At 46.1% G+C, this 18,112-nt stretch overlaps 1 protein-coding gene across 8 annotated transcripts in view; it reads right to left on the bottom strand.

Annotated features, from left to right (window-relative positions):
- utrn (utrophin) overlaps positions 1–18,112 on the bottom strand; it is a 74,020-nt gene that overhangs the window by 47,499 nt on the left and 8,409 nt on the right. For all 8 annotated transcript variants that reach the window (XM_049757912.2, XM_049757911.2, XM_049757918.2 and 5 more), the window contains 40 exons: positions 13,988–14,049; positions 13,809–13,901; positions 13,325–13,402; positions 12,972–13,064; positions 12,741–12,913; positions 11,872–11,987; positions 11,619–11,785; positions 10,406–10,627; positions 10,094–10,275; positions 9,718–9,868; positions 9,514–9,633; positions 9,291–9,392; positions 9,111–9,218; positions 8,851–9,030; positions 8,613–8,776; positions 8,427–8,544; positions 8,265–8,352; positions 7,937–8,181; positions 7,693–7,852; positions 7,119–7,228; positions 6,400–6,537; positions 6,174–6,287; positions 5,893–6,048; positions 5,653–5,823; positions 4,909–5,109; positions 4,707–4,841; positions 4,124–4,273; positions 3,878–4,039; positions 3,681–3,812; positions 3,019–3,192; positions 2,770–2,925; positions 2,437–2,607; positions 1,907–2,086; positions 1,695–1,823; positions 1,460–1,630; positions 1,286–1,342; positions 1,054–1,197; positions 677–814; positions 514–600; positions 33–206 (listed from right to left, as the gene is read on the bottom strand). In XM_049757912.2, the coding sequence (XP_049613869.1) occupies positions 33–206; positions 514–600; positions 677–814; positions 1,054–1,197; positions 1,286–1,342; positions 1,460–1,630; positions 1,695–1,823; positions 1,907–2,086; positions 2,437–2,607; positions 2,770–2,925; positions 3,019–3,192; positions 3,681–3,812; positions 3,878–4,039; positions 4,124–4,273; positions 4,707–4,841; positions 4,909–5,109; positions 5,653–5,823; positions 5,893–6,048; positions 6,174–6,287; positions 6,400–6,537; positions 7,119–7,228; positions 7,693–7,852; positions 7,937–8,181; positions 8,265–8,352; positions 8,427–8,544; positions 8,613–8,776; positions 8,851–9,030; positions 9,111–9,218; positions 9,291–9,392; positions 9,514–9,633; positions 9,718–9,868; positions 10,094–10,275; positions 10,406–10,627; positions 11,619–11,785; positions 11,872–11,987; positions 12,741–12,913; positions 12,972–13,064; positions 13,325–13,402; positions 13,809–13,901; positions 13,988–14,049 (5,672 nt within the window). The remainder of the gene's footprint in view (positions 1–32; positions 207–513; positions 601–676; positions 815–1,053; positions 1,198–1,285; positions 1,343–1,459; positions 1,631–1,694; positions 1,824–1,906; positions 2,087–2,436; positions 2,608–2,769; positions 2,926–3,018; positions 3,193–3,680; positions 3,813–3,877; positions 4,040–4,123; positions 4,274–4,706; positions 4,842–4,908; positions 5,110–5,652; positions 5,824–5,892; positions 6,049–6,173; positions 6,288–6,399; positions 6,538–7,118; positions 7,229–7,692; positions 7,853–7,936; positions 8,182–8,264; positions 8,353–8,426; positions 8,545–8,612; positions 8,777–8,850; positions 9,031–9,110; positions 9,219–9,290; positions 9,393–9,513; positions 9,634–9,717; positions 9,869–10,093; positions 10,276–10,405; positions 10,628–11,618; positions 11,786–11,871; positions 11,988–12,740; positions 12,914–12,971; positions 13,065–13,324; positions 13,403–13,808; positions 13,902–13,987; positions 14,050–18,112) is intronic.

Raw genomic sequence — 18,112 nt, 5'->3', positions numbered from 1 at the left:
ACATCAATGAAATTCAATTACGCCGGACCTACCCTGAGCGTGTCCTCCTGGCTGGAGAAGTCTTCGTAGAGCCCCCCACTGAGCTCAGAGGAGTTGAGCAGTAGCTCGTTGTCGGCCATGGCCAACAGCGTTTTGTTGACGTCTAGCAGGTAGCTTGATGGGCTCCGCGAAGAAAGGCGGCCTCTGTTCACCACTGACTGCACCTCCTGCAAGACATGCAGACAAAAAAAAAAAAAATGAAAATACCACCGTGGAGTTTGAACACACTATGGGTTGTAAAAATTGGAGTTTGACCATATTTGTCATAATGTCAGTGTGCCTCAATCAAAAAGTGCCCTATTTGATTTTCTAGTAATCACAGTCATATATTCTTTATCCTCTGCTGACTAATAGTAGTGCTGTACTGCCCCCTGGTGGCCACGACGGGCATACTAGAAAGAGACATTTAATGGTGCACTTAGTGTTTTCGGTTACGCTGAACTTGAATAAAAGCGATCTTCATAATGAGCTCACCTGGGGCGGCATGTCTCTTATCTGTTGCGTGACCATGTGGGAAGACGAATCTAAATCGTGCTGCCTGCTTCTCAACACCCGCAACTCCTACAAACACAAGCATACAAATTAAAAGTAGAACACAAAGGGTGACATTTAAAAAAAATAGGTGTATGTGTCTGACCCTGTGTGAGGAGTACTGGTTCTGGAGCCGGACCAGGAGGATCCTCAGTTCCTCCCTCTGGACCTCGTCAGACGTTTGCTGAAGCAGATCCTCTCCTCGTTTCAGCAGGTTTTCTACGCTGGCTTCCTCCTCGTCCATCTGGACACCAGACAAACCAGGAATGTTGAATCATAAGCTTGAAAGACTAAAGAGAAGAAACGTTCCTTCCCAGGGCAATAACAGGCTTCCTGACTGGGACATTGACCTCGCTTCTGATAGGCCGGTTCAGCGCTACTAGCATGATTGGCGCCATAAACTTTGATAAGGAAGACTTTGTTTCGGCTGCGGCCTTCATAAAGGAAAACACATCCAAGTTCTCAGATTCAGTGCAATGCTACCTTGTCGTCATCGGAGATATTTGCAGGCTCCTGCTGCAGAGTCCTAAGCATGTCCTGGAGCTCGACCTGGAATTCCTGCATCCTGCTAGGGGGCGGGGCTTCAGTCTGAGTCTCCACAGAGGTCTCCAGGTCATGAAGAGCATGCTAAAGGAAAATCAAAATCTGGGAATGAATTCTGTTTTTTTCATGCACATTACAATGTTGAACTGTCAGTTTCAATCTGTAGTTGCACCTGCTGATGTACTTGCTGGCTCACGTCCAAACCTCCCGACTCCAAACAGGTAATCATCTGCGTGAAAAGACGAAAATTTTCAATATTCTAACATTTATCTTTCAATTTCCAGTGAATAGAGGCAAATCTCGAAAGTCAATTACAAATCAGGATTTTTTTAATTTTTTTTTTTACCTGTGCGGTTTTGATGTGCTGTGAGACTTTGTTGAAGTTGCAGTTGAGCTCGGCCAGTTTGGGCTCCACGACATCTCGGCAGGCGGTCCCACGGCTGGTCATCAGGATGACGGCCTGGTCCCTCACGTTGTCCACGCGCATTCCCACGTCCTCCAATTCCTCCAGCATGTTCTGAGCATGATGGTTGGATGCCGTTTGCGCCCACCAAAATTGTGCACATTGAAAATGATTTTACCTTGACCACCTTCTCCCGCTCGGCCGGCTCCAGCCGCTCCGTCTCATCCAAGTGGATCTGCGTCTGATAGAGCCACGTGCTGATGTGGGCCAGGTTTTCGTCGAAGATTTCCACCTCGTTCTGGTGGCTCTGTGTCAGCAGATAAGCTTGGTGAAGCAGCATGCGATATTTTTTTTTCCCTTTCTTTCAAAAATAATTATTGTCACACTGACCAGCACGGCACTGAGCCAGTCCTCGATCAACGTGCGCACTTGGCCCCAGGACTTGTTGAGGCCGCAGAGTTTGTCCTCCAGCTGCGTCTCGCTGCCCTCCACCAGCGCTTGCAGCGCGCCGCTGGTCTCCATGAGACCGGACAGCTCCAGCTGGCGGTGCTCGGACTCCTTCAAAAGGCCCTGGTGATGCCACCAACCGCAGTTTAGTCTTTTATTGCCATCATAAAAGCTATATCATGATAACGGTAGTAAAGCATGGAAGAAGCTCTCCTAAGCCTCCAACTAGCTTACGGTGCACCCTACTGGCTAAAAGAAGGGCTGCAGTGAAAGAAATTAATTAAATTAATTGATTTACCTTATATGATATGACCTTGTTTTTTGCTTTTTATATATTCTCTTAAAAACCTTATAATGCAGTAATAATAACAAATCATTTCTGGATATACGACAAGTGAAAATAATACTTTCTGAATAAAACTCAATACATAAAATAGATGAGGTTTTAATAATTAGTATGAGCATGTTCTCACGTTGGCCCAGCCAATCTCTGCATCGATGTCTGCCGGCATGTCTCCGTTGCTGTTCTTCTGCTGGAGCGCAGCCTTGCTGGTGGTCAGCCACTCCTGCAGGGCGGTGCTCTCCTTGTGGAACTTCTGCGACAGGGACAAGGCATTTTCTAAGTCCTGCTTGCCCTCTGTCACCTACAAGGAAAAAAAGAATGCACATTAGACAACAGGTTACAGTCATCGTTGGTGCAACTACAACTTCTGTTAGATGATTTAGCATTTCATAGCATTAAGCTAATTTTTTTTAAATGGACATTGTGGGTTTTCGCCTATTGGTGTGGGTTCGCTGTACTGTACCTGCGCCCCCAGGTCGTTGTAAAGCAGCTTGAGGGCAGTCAGCTGCTCGTCCATGGCTTTGGGGTTCTCCGTCTGCTGTTTCTGCACAATCTGCCGACCTGTTTTTATCACTGTTTCCACCTCAAGTTTCACCTCACTCAGCAGCTTATACAGTTTCTGCACAGCCATGAGAAAGGGAAAAAAGTCAGCGATAACCTGCACAATTTGTCAGGGTCCCCACTGGGCGAATACAAAGAATTCCTGTCTCACCATGCAGCCATTGAGGTGGGGCTGGATCTTCTCCGGCTCCAAATTCCGGACATCTAGAACGTGGAGCTCGGCTTTGGCGCCATCCAGAACCCTCTTGCAGTCTAACATGCGCTGCTCAAAGTTAGCAGGCTTCTGGAACAGCTGGTACTTTGTGGAAATCTCACGTAGTTTCCTCTGCATTACAACAAAATAATAAGAAAAAACTATTTTATTTTACCTATTAAATTGCTAAAGAATAAAAGCAACAAGGCGGCTCGGTGTAGCATGTCCGCCTCACAGTTAGGAGGGTGCGTGTTCGATTCCACCTCCGGCCCTCCCTGTGTGGAATTTGCATGTTCTCCCCGTGTCCGCGTGGGTTTTCTGCGGGCACTCCGTTTTCCTCCCACATCTCAAAATCATGCTTGGTAGGCCAATTGGGCACTCTAAATTGCCCCTAGGTGTGAGTGCGAGTGCGGATGGTTGTTCGTCTCTGCGTGCCCTGCGATTGGCTGGCAACCAGTTCAGGGTGTCCCCCGCCTACTGCCCAATGACGGCTGGGATAGGCTCCAGCACGCCCGCGACCCCCGTGGGGACAGAGCAGTACAGAAAATGGATGGATGGATAAAAAGATCTAAGAAGTTGACACGCAGTGCCAAGAAAACACCAGGAGGGGTCAGTGTTACCTGAAGCTGATCCAGCATTGTGCCACCTTTGGCCGCTTTGCCATCGACGACCGGTGGTGGCAAGTTGGCCACGTTGCTCTTCCACATCTCCTGCACCGTCACTTCATGAGTTGCAATCTCGGCCCCGATATTCTTTTTAAAAACAAATCAAATTCAAAGCAGTCCAAATTCAAGACTGACTTCTACTGTGATGTTACCTGCGCCTCCTGCGGAAGCTGGAAGGCATCGATGCGGTCGGTCAGGTAGGACGTGAGCGTGTGGTCCAGTTGAAAAAGCGACTCCTGGAGGGCTTGGAGAGCCTCTTCGTTCTCCTTCACCGTCGCGAGTTGCTGCTCCAGGCCCGTCTGCCTTTTGACAGCCTGCAAACGGGAGGTCAAGAGTTCATTCAAATTTGGCTCCTTTTGGTAGAAACGAGAAGAAAGTTGAGGTAAAAAAAAGCTCACCTGATGGTTGAGTTGCTCATAGCGTGAATTAAACGCCTCGAGTTTCTCCCCGATGAGCTCATCCAGGATGCCGCCATCGATCAGCGTCTGACCAAGCTCTCGGATCTGTGTGCGGTTGTCCGCCGGATGACGGAGGACAGTCTCCAAACCCTGGCGAGCGATTGGACGAGCAAGTCGAGAGAGTGAGAAACACGCCAACGACATCGAGCAATGTTGAGAACAATAAGAGCCGAAAAAAAGAATGATCAGCATTTATATAAGTGAGATTCTTCAATGGATTTTTTTTTTGTCTTCAAGAATCTTCATTATCTTTTGGAACAATGGCGAAGCACAGGATGAAGCACAGGGTGAAGCACAGTGTGACGCTAAGTGACTTTGACAGTGATGCTGCAGGCAGGCTACAGACATAGCAACCAGCCAGACACAGGCTGGGAGCTCGACACTCCACGAGAGCACAAAGACAAAAGTCTTGGGACACTCTTACTGGGACATTGTGGACAATTCTCGTGATTAAAGCGTTTTTGGATCAAGCAACAAACGGTTTTATTGAGACGGTGCGAGTGCGTCCGCCAGATGTTTGTACCTCGAGTGCTTCGTGAACCACCTCGGTGCTGTCTGGGAGACTCTCCGTGGCTTGGAGTTTCTCCTCCACGGTGTTGAGCCAGCCTTGCTCAATGTCCAAGAAGTGCAGCAGCTCCATCCAACATGACCACACCTCCTGCATGACATGCGACATTATACGGACTGTTTCAACGATGCACAAGCAGATTGGCGGGCAGTTTCACCTCCAGGGTGTGGCACTTGCTCTTGAGGCGGTCGCAGAGCTTCTGGTAGTTCCCCAGAACGCCCTCCAGTTGTGTTGTCAGCCCTTGCCTGCCGCTTCCTCCGCCACCACCCGGGGGTGCCGTCCTGGACACCAACATATTGATGCTGTCCTTCAGGATCTTTACTTTCACCTCCTTCTGTAGCACATCCTCTTTAGCCCTCTGTTAACACATGTGAGTCACAGCTTGATTATCTTTTTTTTTTTTTTTTTTGCTGCTGCAACAGTTGTAAACAGGTTTATACTAAAATGCTAATTTCGCCAGCCTGTCTATGGCATTTCACATTGTGTTAGTTAAAGTACCAAAGTCCCAATGATCATCGTCACACACACATCTGGGTGTCGTGAAATTTGTCCTCTGCATTTAACCCATCCCCATGTGATTTTGATCCATTCCCTAGGGGAGAGGGGAGCAGCGAGCAGCAGCGAGCAGCAGCGGTGCCGCGCTCGGGAATCATTTGGTGATCTAACCCCCCAATTCCATCCCTTAATGCTGAGTGCCAAGCAGGGAGGCAATGGGTCCCATTTTTATAGTCTTTGGTATGACCCGGCCGGGGTTTGAACCCACAACCTTCCAGTCTCAGGGCGGACACTCTAGCACTAGGCCACTGAACTGATAGCATTAAGCTATTCTATTTTCGTAAAACAAAAAGTTATGGTTGAGTGAAAATGGTGTGTTCCCAGTTCAGTGTCGCCACCCCGTCACCTTCATCTCATCCAGCGCCGTCTCGAGCTCCTCTGGACCCTTATACTCGAAGTCCCTCATTAGGAACTCCTCGTCCACTTGAGTCATCCACTCCTGCATCTCTGCCAAGTCTTTCTTCAGGTTCACCTGTTTCTCCTGACTCTCTAACAAACGATCCTGCTGGCTCAGCAACTGCAAAATAGGTTGATATTTGAAAAAAGAAAAATATCTGAAATCTCCACTTCCAACAAATAACCTTACCTGTTTCGAAAGCGATTCAAATCGACCTCGGAACTCTGCCGCCGTTTGCTGCTCCCACTTGGTCAGCCCCGGTATCGCGGCCGCACGCACGGCGCTCACATTCTCGTCCATCAGTTTCAATGCACCTTGCACCGACTCCATCTCGCTCACATTCTCCTGCATCAAAGTTGACCTTTTTTCAGATTGTTTTGTTTTTTAATTCTACAGTATTTTTTCAATGGCGATGTGGTACAAGTAATATGAATCGTGTCCGTTGAGGGTAACAAATGGATTCATCTGACCTTGCAGTGACTCAATTCTTCTTGTAAGCTGCGTGCGTCACTCGACCTCGTCGCATCTCTGGACAAAAGCTCCTGAACCGCCTCCAACCAATGTTCCACCTCCGTTTTCCTCACCTGAAGGCAACATCACCAAATTATTCTACTCCAGCACAACAAACATCTTTGTCATGGCTTCAGGTGGGTCTGGAACCCAGATGATAATCATAAACAAGATGATCTCATCTACCTGATTGTCCTTCATGCTTCCCAGAATGCACTTGAGTGTTGCCAACTCCTCACGGGCCTTGGTGGACAGCTGAGTCCATCGTTGCTGTTCTGCAGGATGGGAGGCTTGCTGCATTTGTTCAATATCCAGACACAAACCCTTGAAAGGCAAAACAAAAATATATATATTTTTTTTAATTGTTAAAAATGAATTAAAAATTACTTTAAATTAATTTAACTTGTTAATTTAAGAGCACATTGACTGGCTGCAATCAACCTATTTCGCAAAAAATATATAGTTCCTTGATTTCAGTTACACCAACTATTAGTTTACAATTTTTATCTGCCTTAATGATTGTTTCACGAGACTCGATATTGTCATGTTCCCTTGACATTGAAATACATGTTGCATATCAGGGCACGGTGCCCAGAATGTGACCCGACCGCCGCCATAACAAGAGCTCAGACTGAGCTGCATTCCAGCACAGGATAAAAAGGACGAGGAGGGGGATAAAAAAAAAAGTGAGCTTGCTAACAAAAGTGGCAAAAGGGAAGCTGAGATTAAAAAAAAAAAAAAAATTGATTTGATATCTGTTTCCAAATGTAGTCCAGCAAATGAATACCCAAGTACAAATACCTGACACTTAAATAGAGTCAAACTACTGACACCAACAAACATGTACAAACATGCGTCCCGTGATCCAAGGGTCCGATATTGTGCAGAATGAAGCGAGGGTTCACCTGCGCTCGCTGCACCGCCGCCTCGGTGGTGGCAACGTCGCTGACTCCTCGTCTGAGTGCGGTCAGCCTGGCCTCCAGCCCCTTCACCAGAAGAGATCGAGCCTCCAGAACTACAAATTGGATCAACGCGTTAACGTGACATTCCTGCTTTTCCACCACTAGTGGGCAGCGAGATGTTTTGAGTCGTGTGCACGTGTTGTGGCGTTTCCCAGCCTGTTTTATGTTTGACAGCTTGTATATTTAACACAGCCCGTCATTACGCTGCTAAGGAAACAACATGAAACACAATCCCACGACATTCCTTCTACTCGTTTTTCTTCGCAACTTGTCTTCATTAGCAGATGATTTACATACAGTAAGTAGTCATGGGGAGTATTCATGAGGAGATTTTCTGTGGCTTTTATCCCACTTTTATCCAGAAGGCAAAGAATGCAAGCACACACCTGGGCCCGAGGTCTCCAGGTCTCATGTTACAAAAGTCATTGTAGCGGAGAGCATGGCTTTCTTTCTTTTGTTCATTTAATTTTGGTAAGTTCCTGTTTGGGCTGTCAGGCAAAGTGTGATTTGGACTTACCTTGGCTGGCCTCCTGTTGCTTGATTTTTAGTCGCTCTAAGGTGGAGGCGTGATGGGCTGACACCACCGCAGTGTTGTCTTTTAAAGGAGGCAACGACTCTACATCTGCACAAATCTGGTCCAACTGTGTACTCAATGCACTGAGGGGAACCAGTCGGGACTAAAGGGACACGCACCAGAAAACTTGGATTCCATTTTTTTTTGTTTACTATATTCCCTCCCCCCCCCCATAAGATTGCTGTACCTGACATTCTTCACTCAGGTTCCGGAGTTGGTCACTGTCACACTTTTCTACTGCACAAGTGGTGTCCAGCCATCCATCAAGTTCATCCAAGACCCGATCCAGTTTGCCGAGCTCGGCCGACAGCGCCGTCAACCGAGTCTGGCCGTCAACTCGGTCGCGAGCCGCCTGCAGCTCCCCCGCGCAGGCGTCCAATTCGGTCTGGATCAGATCGATGTCGGCCCGCACGGAGTCCATATGCACGCCCTCTGAAGGCACACAAGAAAAAGTTTTATAGAAATGAAGATATAGAAAATGTGAAAAGATCAAACAAAATGAAATCATGACAAACCTCTCCTCAATTGTTCCATCAAGCCTCGACCTTCCTGGATGACTCCAGCAATGGCAGGCTCCCTCGCTTTGAATTCCATCTTGTGGGCCTAGAAAGTCCAAAGCTCATGTTTAACCGGTGCATTGCAACTTGTCACTTTCTTATCTTGCAGCCTCATCCAACCTTGAGCTTTTTCCGTAGCTCCCGGGGATCGCTTGTTGGTTGAGTGGCGGCTATCGCTTGAGCGGACGCCTTCCACTTTTTGATCCAGCCCAGATGGTCGGACAGTTTCACTTCAAATCTGCAAAGTGAGAAGATTACAGTGCGCTGTGAAGGCTAATTTCAAAATAAAAGCTTAGCCGTGCTTACCCCCTCCTGACTTCCATGTCCGTGTCCACCAATCGTTTCTTGGGAGGGGCGGGAGGGGCCAGCTCCTGGTCGGTGGCTGAATCGCCGGCAGCCATGGCGACTGTCGTCATGACGACCCGCTCATCCACCGGAGTCATCCCAGCGTCAGTCACAGCTTCCATTACCTTGGTTGAAGAGTGACTCCGTGAATGAGAAAGAGCCGAAGACAAATGAAGCATTAATTAACAATATAAAAGACCTGGAAGGAGCAGTCCTCCAGCCTCTGCACCAGGTTGTCCCATCGATGGGCCAAATCTTCAGTGTCCGCCTCAATAGCAGCTCCGGCCTCGCCGCTCCGTATTAACGACATCACAGCCCGGCCAGCGTCAGAAAGTTGGTCGAGGGTCCTCCTCTTCTTTTCCATGTCCTCCTTAAGAATCTAAACATTTTCATAACATGGCAGTTAAAATTGAAAGCTGGGTAGGTGAGCTCCAATTCAAGCTCCCACTTTTTACTTACAGCTAATTGGCGCACTTTTGCATTAATTTCACTCGCGTCCTTAAAAGTGCTCTGCTGCACTTCACACAAGACCTCTTCCCTTTCTTCCAACCATGCTCGGAATAAATTCTGCAGATGTGAAAGCAGAAATGGCTTTTAGAAAACACAATATTAAATAGAGATTGAATAAGGATGTTCTACCTGATCTGACACGAGTTGCTGCCACACGACAAAGACTTCCTGCAGCTTGTGCCACCTCTCCTCTGTCCAGCGACAAACGGCTGCCCAGCGTTCACCCAAAGACTAAATGAAAAATCTTAAATTATAAATAATCGGAGGAAAAAATGGCCTTATATTGTGCCTCTAATCTGATTTTTAAAGAAACCACCGCGCCTGAGGAAAAACAACCAATAAGGTAACTTACTTGAAGCTGTTGCTCCAGGGCAGCGGTGGCGCTCTCGCCGCTGTTCTCGTCCACCACAACCACCATGTGCGTGAGGGAGTTGACCTTCACCTGCTCTGCCTCCAGGTCATTCTGAAGCTCCTTTGACAACCAAAAATGTGTCATTAACTTCCAACAGAGATTACCAGTATGCTCTTTGTCCTTAAAAAAAAAAAGTCTCTTTACTTTATGCTGTCCGATTCGTTCCTTATACTCCTCGATGTCTTTTGCCGGCGACTCCGTCTCGATCTTTCTGATGCGGTCTTCTGTCCGACTCAGCCAATCGGAAAGCTGCTGGAGCTGCTGCTGCTGGAGTTCCATTAGGACTTCATGGAGCCTAGAAGAGAAAGGTTGTCTTTGAAACATTTGACACATTGATAAGGGATTGACTGGCACAAGCCTCGGGGGGGCGCCTCACCGCTTATCAGTTGTCACATTCACATAGCTTGTAGCCTTGCACATTCCTCACAGTTGAAAGCCATAGACATCTCAGACTGATGACCTCAATCCCGCGGTGTATGTCCGCCAACCGTTAAAACGGCTTCAAAAGGCAAATCTTTACCTGGCTTGGCGGTCCATGCTGGCCACGCGTAGGCTCTCCCAGCGGGAATTCAGCAGGCTCATCTGCTCCCGTATTTCATCCTCCACCTCTTCTGACAGGCTGCCCTGGGCGATCAGTTGATTGCCAGCTTGTAGCACATTGCCTACGCTGCTCTGGTGAGCCGTCAGCTCCATCATGAAGGCCTTACAAAAAACGGTCACAATTTGCCAGGGAAATTAGGAGAAGCCATTTGGTTAGGAGTTGCAAAAATTACAGGCTCAAGGCAAATCGTTATTTCAGACCATTCTATTTCATTTTTTTGCCTCCTTTCACCTCGTGCGTATGAAACTGCTCTTTGACGCCCTCCACGTCATCCATCACCTCGTCCTGGATCTGCAGGGCGTCCTCGGCCGACAGCAGCCAAGTCAGGACCTCCTCCAGGGTGGTCTGGTAGGTGTCCAAGTCGGCTTCCAGCACGCTGCCCTCCATCTCCCCTTCGAGCTGCGTCAGGGGGTCGGGGGTCTCTAGCTGGGAGCTTCTGCCAGTGTCCCTTAGCTGCATATTCACAAAAACACGAGAGATATTTGACTGTCTATGAGCATTCAAATGCTAACAGCTGGATTAAGCTCAGGTCGATCTGTCAAATCTGCAAATTTATTTGAAATACTTATATTTATCATTACTATTACGTATATATGTATTAATATTATATTTAATAATATTAGTTAAGACTATATTTGTGTTTAGCTGGCAATTCCTCGACATTGCTTGTGCACAAAAGGTCTTGTAATATTATTATTAAAAAAAAAAGCTGACTTTTTGTTTGCTTTGTCTTTCGCATTTGGTGACGTCTCATCAACCGCCGCCAAGTTTTAAAATAGAAGCATCGATGAAAGGAGGGAGAGGCCTGAAGCGACTGCTCTGAGGCATGCGGAGAGACCTGTTGAACTAAGAAGTATGCGAGCCTATTATGGGATGCCGGGAGGTGGCTCCAGACTTGCAGGGCAGGTCAAGCCGCAATCGGTCCAGAAATTATTATGGTTGTCAAAAGTGCGAATTTGACATATCAGACATGAAGAAAGAAACGCTTGTTCACATTTAGATGAGCATGCTTCCAAAATGTCGCCAATTTGTTGAAATCTTTTGCATGCAGTCACAAGGCAATACTTTGCATCAAAGATTGAAATGAGGGGTGGGCAACATTCCAAACAAAGAACCTCTATTCTGTCCTCCCGCATGGTCACAAAAGCAACGGCATGACGCATCACTTCCTGTGGCTGGGGGAAGCATGCCAGGAAAGTAACCCCCCCTCCAAACACACACCAATCAGATGCAATGAAAGTTTTCCAGCACTCCTTCCAGGTTGTCAAGTGTGAGGCTAGAAGCAATAAATAAAACTTACGAGGTGCTTTTGGGAGGTTCTGACAACACCGCAGATGTGATGATGTGATTATGGTGGGGGAACGCCCACACCCAACCAAAACTCAACAGCATGACCTCGACACTTTACTGTGTAGAAGTATCAAAACAACCCGCCGAGAGTCACCTGTGCGCCGAGGCCCGCCCCCGAATCCTCGGCCTCCGCTTTGAATCTGCGTGGCAGCGTCTCCACTTCTTGGACAGCCTCCATGCTGATGTCTTTGGGCAGCGCGGCAAACAGCGACGTCACGTACAGGAGAATGGACTTCTTATCTGGCAGCTGAACCGCTACATCTGCAAAAGATAGCATGACACCGTGAGAAGACGTCGTGAAATTTTGGATGTAAATTTTATGCTACAGTTCGGAAGGGCCACCTCACCTTCGGGATCCAGTAGCCTCTCGATAGCCAGCTGGTCTTTGGCTACAGTGAAGGCGTGCTCCAGACGCTCAATGGGCCTCATTCGGACCACACCGTCCCAACTGAATGCATTTGGCCTACAAAAGAAATTGATCACATTTAGAATGGACAGCACGAAGAGGAAAAGACTATGAGAAAGGAATGTACGGGATCGGTCATCCGCCTAAACCCTGGCCCGAGTCTAAACCAACACTGACCTTTCTCACAACTCAAAGTCCCAAGAGTGTGTGTGTTCAACAACGAGGGTTACAGAACTGTGAGGGGGAGGGGCTAACGAATACCCCGATGCTCAGCTTACTCACTTTTTCTTACGTCCACACAGAAGGGCAAGCATGCGCAAATACAAACAGGGCAGGTGTAAACAGAGTAAGTCAACATACACACACAGAAGAGGAGACCCAGCCCCCCACCTACGCCCGCTTCTTAAACTCCCCACAGCGGGCAATTTTGCATCTGATGGAAATAATATGCAAACAGACGTTTTTGTCCGTCAGCAAGTCTCACTTAACGTCATTTACTTAAATAAGACTCCACCTGTTTTTTTTCTTTAGTTGCTTTTGGTGCAAAAAAGAATTGATATTTGAACGCAAATGGTGCAGCAACACATGTGGGCAGACAAAATAATATAATATATATACAAATAAAATAAACTAGAGAAATATTCTTTATCCTCTACGAAAAACAACCACTAACATGCGCTAAAAACTAATTACAGCTATCGGAATTTAAAAAAACTAAAGTCAAAACAAAGAAAATATAAAATCAAAACTAGAGCAGGATCGAGGTGGATGAAGTTGCCATGACGGCGGCACTTTGGGCAGGCTCCTCACCTGAAGTGGTGCAGGATGGCGTTGAGAGCCAACCCGTCGGCCCAGCTGGTGGTGAAGTTCAGGACGTTGACCTCCGGGTAAGCGCGCGTGGACTGGCGCACCCAGCTGAGCAGGATCTTCTCGCTGTTGTTCTGTTGCAGGCTGGACATGACGTCCTTCATAATGTCTTTCACCTGTACAAATGAGGACGTTTGAAAGTCAGCAATCGTATTTCAAGACGAGTGTGCTCACCTGCCAGTGAAGAATAATGCTCCAGATGAGTCCCAAAGTTAGCTTGTGATTGCCGTCAACGATGTCAGTCCCACCAATGTTTACCAGATCCACCTGAAAAAGATTAGCAGTGCAAGAAAAAGGAGATAAAATTATTATGCATCGCTGCAGAGGTTTGAGCAAGATCATGTTTGACTTATTTGGCGAGGATCAAGACAGGTCATGTGTTTAGTTTGGTGACACCTCGCTCTACCGCAGCGTCCACCTTTCACCCCGTTTCTGTTTCCAATTAGCCTCATTCTTCCGCTTCGCTAGCATCTCTCGCGCCATGTCCTTATATGTCTCCCACAAAACATTTGGCTCGAAACACTCACGTTATTCTGATGCAGAACTTGAAGCACTTTGTTAACGTTGTTGAGCGCGTGCACTCTGGTGGAACCTCGCTCTTTGATCTAAAGAATAAGAAACACGGCACAATCAAGGACGATTGATTCCAGTGCCGTACGGCGCCAGTCTTGCAACAATCACACGTACGTTGGGAGGAAATGACACCAAATGGGACATTCAGAAAGAGACAGCGCTCACGAGCAAAGCAGTCGACTGAACAATGTGAGCTTCTACTTGATCAATGCCCTCAATTGGGAATTTATGGACAGAACGGCGGGTTGAATTGTAAGCAGCTGCTTTTTAAAAGGCGTTACGCTGACTGACAGAATTATAGCTTGATTGTTATTCCAGCGCCACAAGATTAAGCGTAGGAAGCGCAGATCCAACGGGTGCTTTCTGCAGCTGCAGGTATCAACTTGGAGATGGAATGGAAAGGGAAAAAAGAGCGGGAAGTTGAGATTGGCAACAGACCAGGGCGTGGCCAGTGAGGCCCTCCAGCAGGTCTAGCAGCTTCCTCCCATCCCTCAGATCAGAGAACATGTCCTTGATGGTAGTTTTACCCTCCTGCAAAACATTCACACCACATCGCGTATAAAATAAAATAAATTAAAGCAAACAATTTGTTTTGTCAATGACGGTACAATTGTTACCTTTGAGAACTGTGCATTTATCCACTTGGTGAATGTTTTCTTCTGCACCAAGTCGTGTTCGTCTGTGTGGGCAAAGGAGCGGGAGGGGGCTTTTAATACATGAGTGTTAATCATAGTCATTTTTATATATATATATATATATATATATATATACCGTAATTTCCGGACTATAAGCCGCGACTTTTTTCCAAAATTTTGAACCCTGCGGCTTATAGTCAGGTGCGGCTCACATAAGATTGTTTTCGTGATTTTTGTGATGACTTGATCACTTTTATACACTCGTAAAAAGGCTGTGGACCACTGTTGTGTGGTATCTTGAAGAAAAAAACAACAACAAAAATACTATTTTGAAACACTACTATGGCTGCTGCTTATTCTGGCTGTGTTGCTTGTGACTATTATGAGCTTTAGTAGGAATGCACGCTAGGTGACCTGCGTCAAAGGGCTCTAAACCCTTTCTCTTACTCTGCCATGTGACTCAGAGTTTACACAAAGCAGTGGCGCTGTTTGGACCATCTGCATTGTATTAAAACCCAATCAATCAGCATTTAAATTCAATTCTTCTGACATTTTGCTCACCAAAAACAAATTGTAATGAATGTGAACTTTTAATGCTATTTATTCAGAAGGTTACTTTGAACCCGGAGGCTTAAATGGCGACGCGGCGTATTTTCTTTGTAAAAAACACATGTGCACGTGCGGCTTATAGTCCGGTGCGGCTTATGTAAGAAAAAAACTAAAATATCCCTGAATTTTGGCTGGTGCGGCTTATAGTCCGGTGCGGCTTATAGTCCGGAAATTGCGGTACATATATATATATATACATATATATATATATACATATATATATATACATATATATATATATATACATATATATATATATACATATATATATATATATATACATATATATATATATACATATATATATATATACACATATATATATATACATATATATGCTCGGTGGCGCACTGGGTAGCACGTCCGGAAATTGCGGTACATATATATATATATATACATATATATATATATACATATATATATATATATATATATATATACATACATATATATATATATATATATACATATATATATATATATATATACATATATATATATACATATATATATATATATACATATATATATATATACATATATATATATACATATATATATATACATATATATATATATACATATATATATATATATATATGTACATATATATGTATATGTATATATGTATATATACACATATATATATGTGTATATATATGTATATATGTATGTATATGTATATGTATGTATATGTATATGTATGTATATGTATATGTATGTATGTGTATATATATATATATATATATACATACATACATACACACACATATACATACACATATACACATATATATATATATATATATGGCTGACTAGCTCAATCAGTAAGTCACATGACAAACGGGAGACCAGGGTTCGATTCCCGGCAGGGGCACAATATGAGCAATGAGCGATTACCTTACCAACAGTCAGTGTGGGTCCTTAGGCAAGACCCTTAACGATACCGTCTACCTCAAACATAATGAGAGTACAAGAAACGAAAGACATGCCGGCTCAGACTTCGCCCGGACAAACAAGGTCTGCGTCAGGTGCTGGGGAACCAGAGCACCCTGATGAAAAATGGGCTACTGGAACAAGACACAAATGGGCGAGATGTGAGAACAAGGATCTGTTGGAATGCTACTACTCCAGCAACCCGAGCGAGAGGGGTTACATGCGGAGAATGCGGGAACAATGGCAACTTCGATACCCACAGTCAACACTATCGGCCAAGCAACTAGTAGCTCAATGTTCCATTATCCATAAACGGCACCTGCTGTCACAGCTCGAGATTGATGAAATACAACACAAATGCCATAGCGAAGGTCAACCAGAGCACCAGGTCAGAGACGAGTTAAATCCATGTACAAGTCCAGAGATTGGGTACGAAACCCCAATAAGCACAATCAAGCTGAACGAGGCAGCAACTGACCTGAAGAACAAGATCACGGTGAGAATGAATGCTCGGGAACCTAGATACACACTGCAGAGGCTAAGTGAAGTACCCTCAGAAAGTCTCCTAGAAGATGTGAATGCAGCACTGACAACAATTCCTACGGCTACCATCACTGAAACCAATGAGCTGATATACACCTCAGCAGCAGTGATCCTAGAAATGCTTGGCTACAAGAAGAATGACCATATGCGACCACAACAGTGCCCACCATGGAAGAGAAGGCTGGAGGCCAAAATCAAGATAGCACGGAGAGAAGTGAGCCAAATGACAGAGGCCCAGAAAGGTGCAATGAAAAAGCAAGTTCCCAAGAAATACAGCCAGATGCCCATACTTGAAGCACTCGAAACTGCCAAACAAAGACTCCAAGCCTTGACCAGCCGCCTAAAGAGGTACACAAGAGAGAATGAAGCCAGACGAATAAACAGGTTGTTCACAACACAACCAGCGAAAGTGTACGCTCAGTGGCAGGGGAATAATAGCAGAGCAGACCCACCAAGGCTGGAAACTGAACAGTACTGGAAGGATATATGGGAGCGGGAGGCATCACATAAGAAGGATGCACAGTGGCTGGTGGCTCTGAGAAAGGACCACAGCAAGCTCCCTGAACAGAACCCAGTAACCACAGTGGCAGACATCCAGAGAAGAGTCTCAGGAATGAAAAACTGGACAGCACCAGGCCCTGACATGATCCACAGCTACTGGCTCAAGAAACTTACAACTCTCCATGAGCGCCTGGCAGCACAAATGAACCAGCTGCTAAGGGATGGGACTCACCCTGAATGTCTAACCCAAGGACGTACGATCCTGATCCAGAAGGATCCTTCAAAGGGTACAGTCCCATCCAACTACCGGCCAATCACCTGCCTCTCCACAACATGGAAGCTGATGTCGGGCATAATATCAGATAAGATCAGCAGGCACATGGATCAATACATGAGCACTGCTCAGAAAGGGATTGGTAAAAATACCAGAGGAGCAAAACATCAACTCCTGGTGGATAGAACAGTCACCCAAGACTGCAGAACCCGACGTACCAACCTGAGCACTGCCTGGATTGATTACAAGAAAGCATATGACTCAATGCCACATACTTGGATCACTGAATGCTTGAGGCTGTACAACATCAATGGGACTCTTGAGAACCTTCATCGCCAACTCGATGAAACAGTGGAAAACCACACTTGAAGCCAATGGCAAGCCACTTGCACACGTGACCATCAAATGTGGTATATACCAAGGAGACGCTCTGTCCCCAATGCTGTTCTGTATAGGACTGAACCCCCTCAGCCAAATAATCAACAAGACGGGCTATGGATACCAACTCAGGAATGGGGCCACCATCAGCCACCTCCTCTACATGGATGACATAAAGCTGTACGCTAAGAACGAGCGGGACATTGACTCCCTGATCCACACTACCAGGATCTACAGCTCTGACATCAGAATGTCATTCGGACTTGAGAAATGTGGCCGCATGGTGACTAAAAGAGGAAATGTAATCCACACAGAGGGGGTCTCACTCCCAGAAGGAACAATAGCAGACATTGAGGACAGCTACAAATACCTTGGAATTCCACAGGCAAATGGCAACCTTGACGAGGAAACAAGGAAAGCAGCCACAGCCAAATACCTCCATCGAGTAAGGCAAGTCCTAAGAAGTCAGCTCAACGGCAAGAACAAGTCCCTAGCCATTAACAGCTACGCCCTACCAGTAATCAGATACCCTGCAGGAATCATACGGTGGCCAAAGGAAGATATACAGACCACAGATAAAGACACGGAAGCTGCTAACCATGCATGGAGGGTTCCATCCCAAGTCCAGCACCCTGAGACTGTACACTAGCCGTAAAGAAGGAGGCCGAGGACTAGCGAGCGTGAGAGCCACTATCCAAGATGAAACATCCAAGATCCATAAGTACATCAGGGATAAGGCCCCAACGGATCACGTGCTCAGTGAATGTCTCAGACAATGGGCATCAAAGGAAGATGAGGTGCCGGAGGAACCATCATGGGAGGACAAGCCCCTACATGGGATGTACCACCGAAACATAGCTGAAGTG

Source organism: Syngnathus scovelli, chromosome 20, assembly GCF_024217435.2.
Source record: "Syngnathus scovelli strain Florida chromosome 20, RoL_Ssco_1.2, whole genome shotgun sequence".
Taxonomy (NCBI): domain Eukaryota; kingdom Metazoa; phylum Chordata; class Actinopteri; order Syngnathiformes; family Syngnathidae; genus Syngnathus; species Syngnathus scovelli.
Note: the sequence above shows the minus strand (reverse complement) of the source record. Positions and strands in the feature narration are given on the sequence as shown.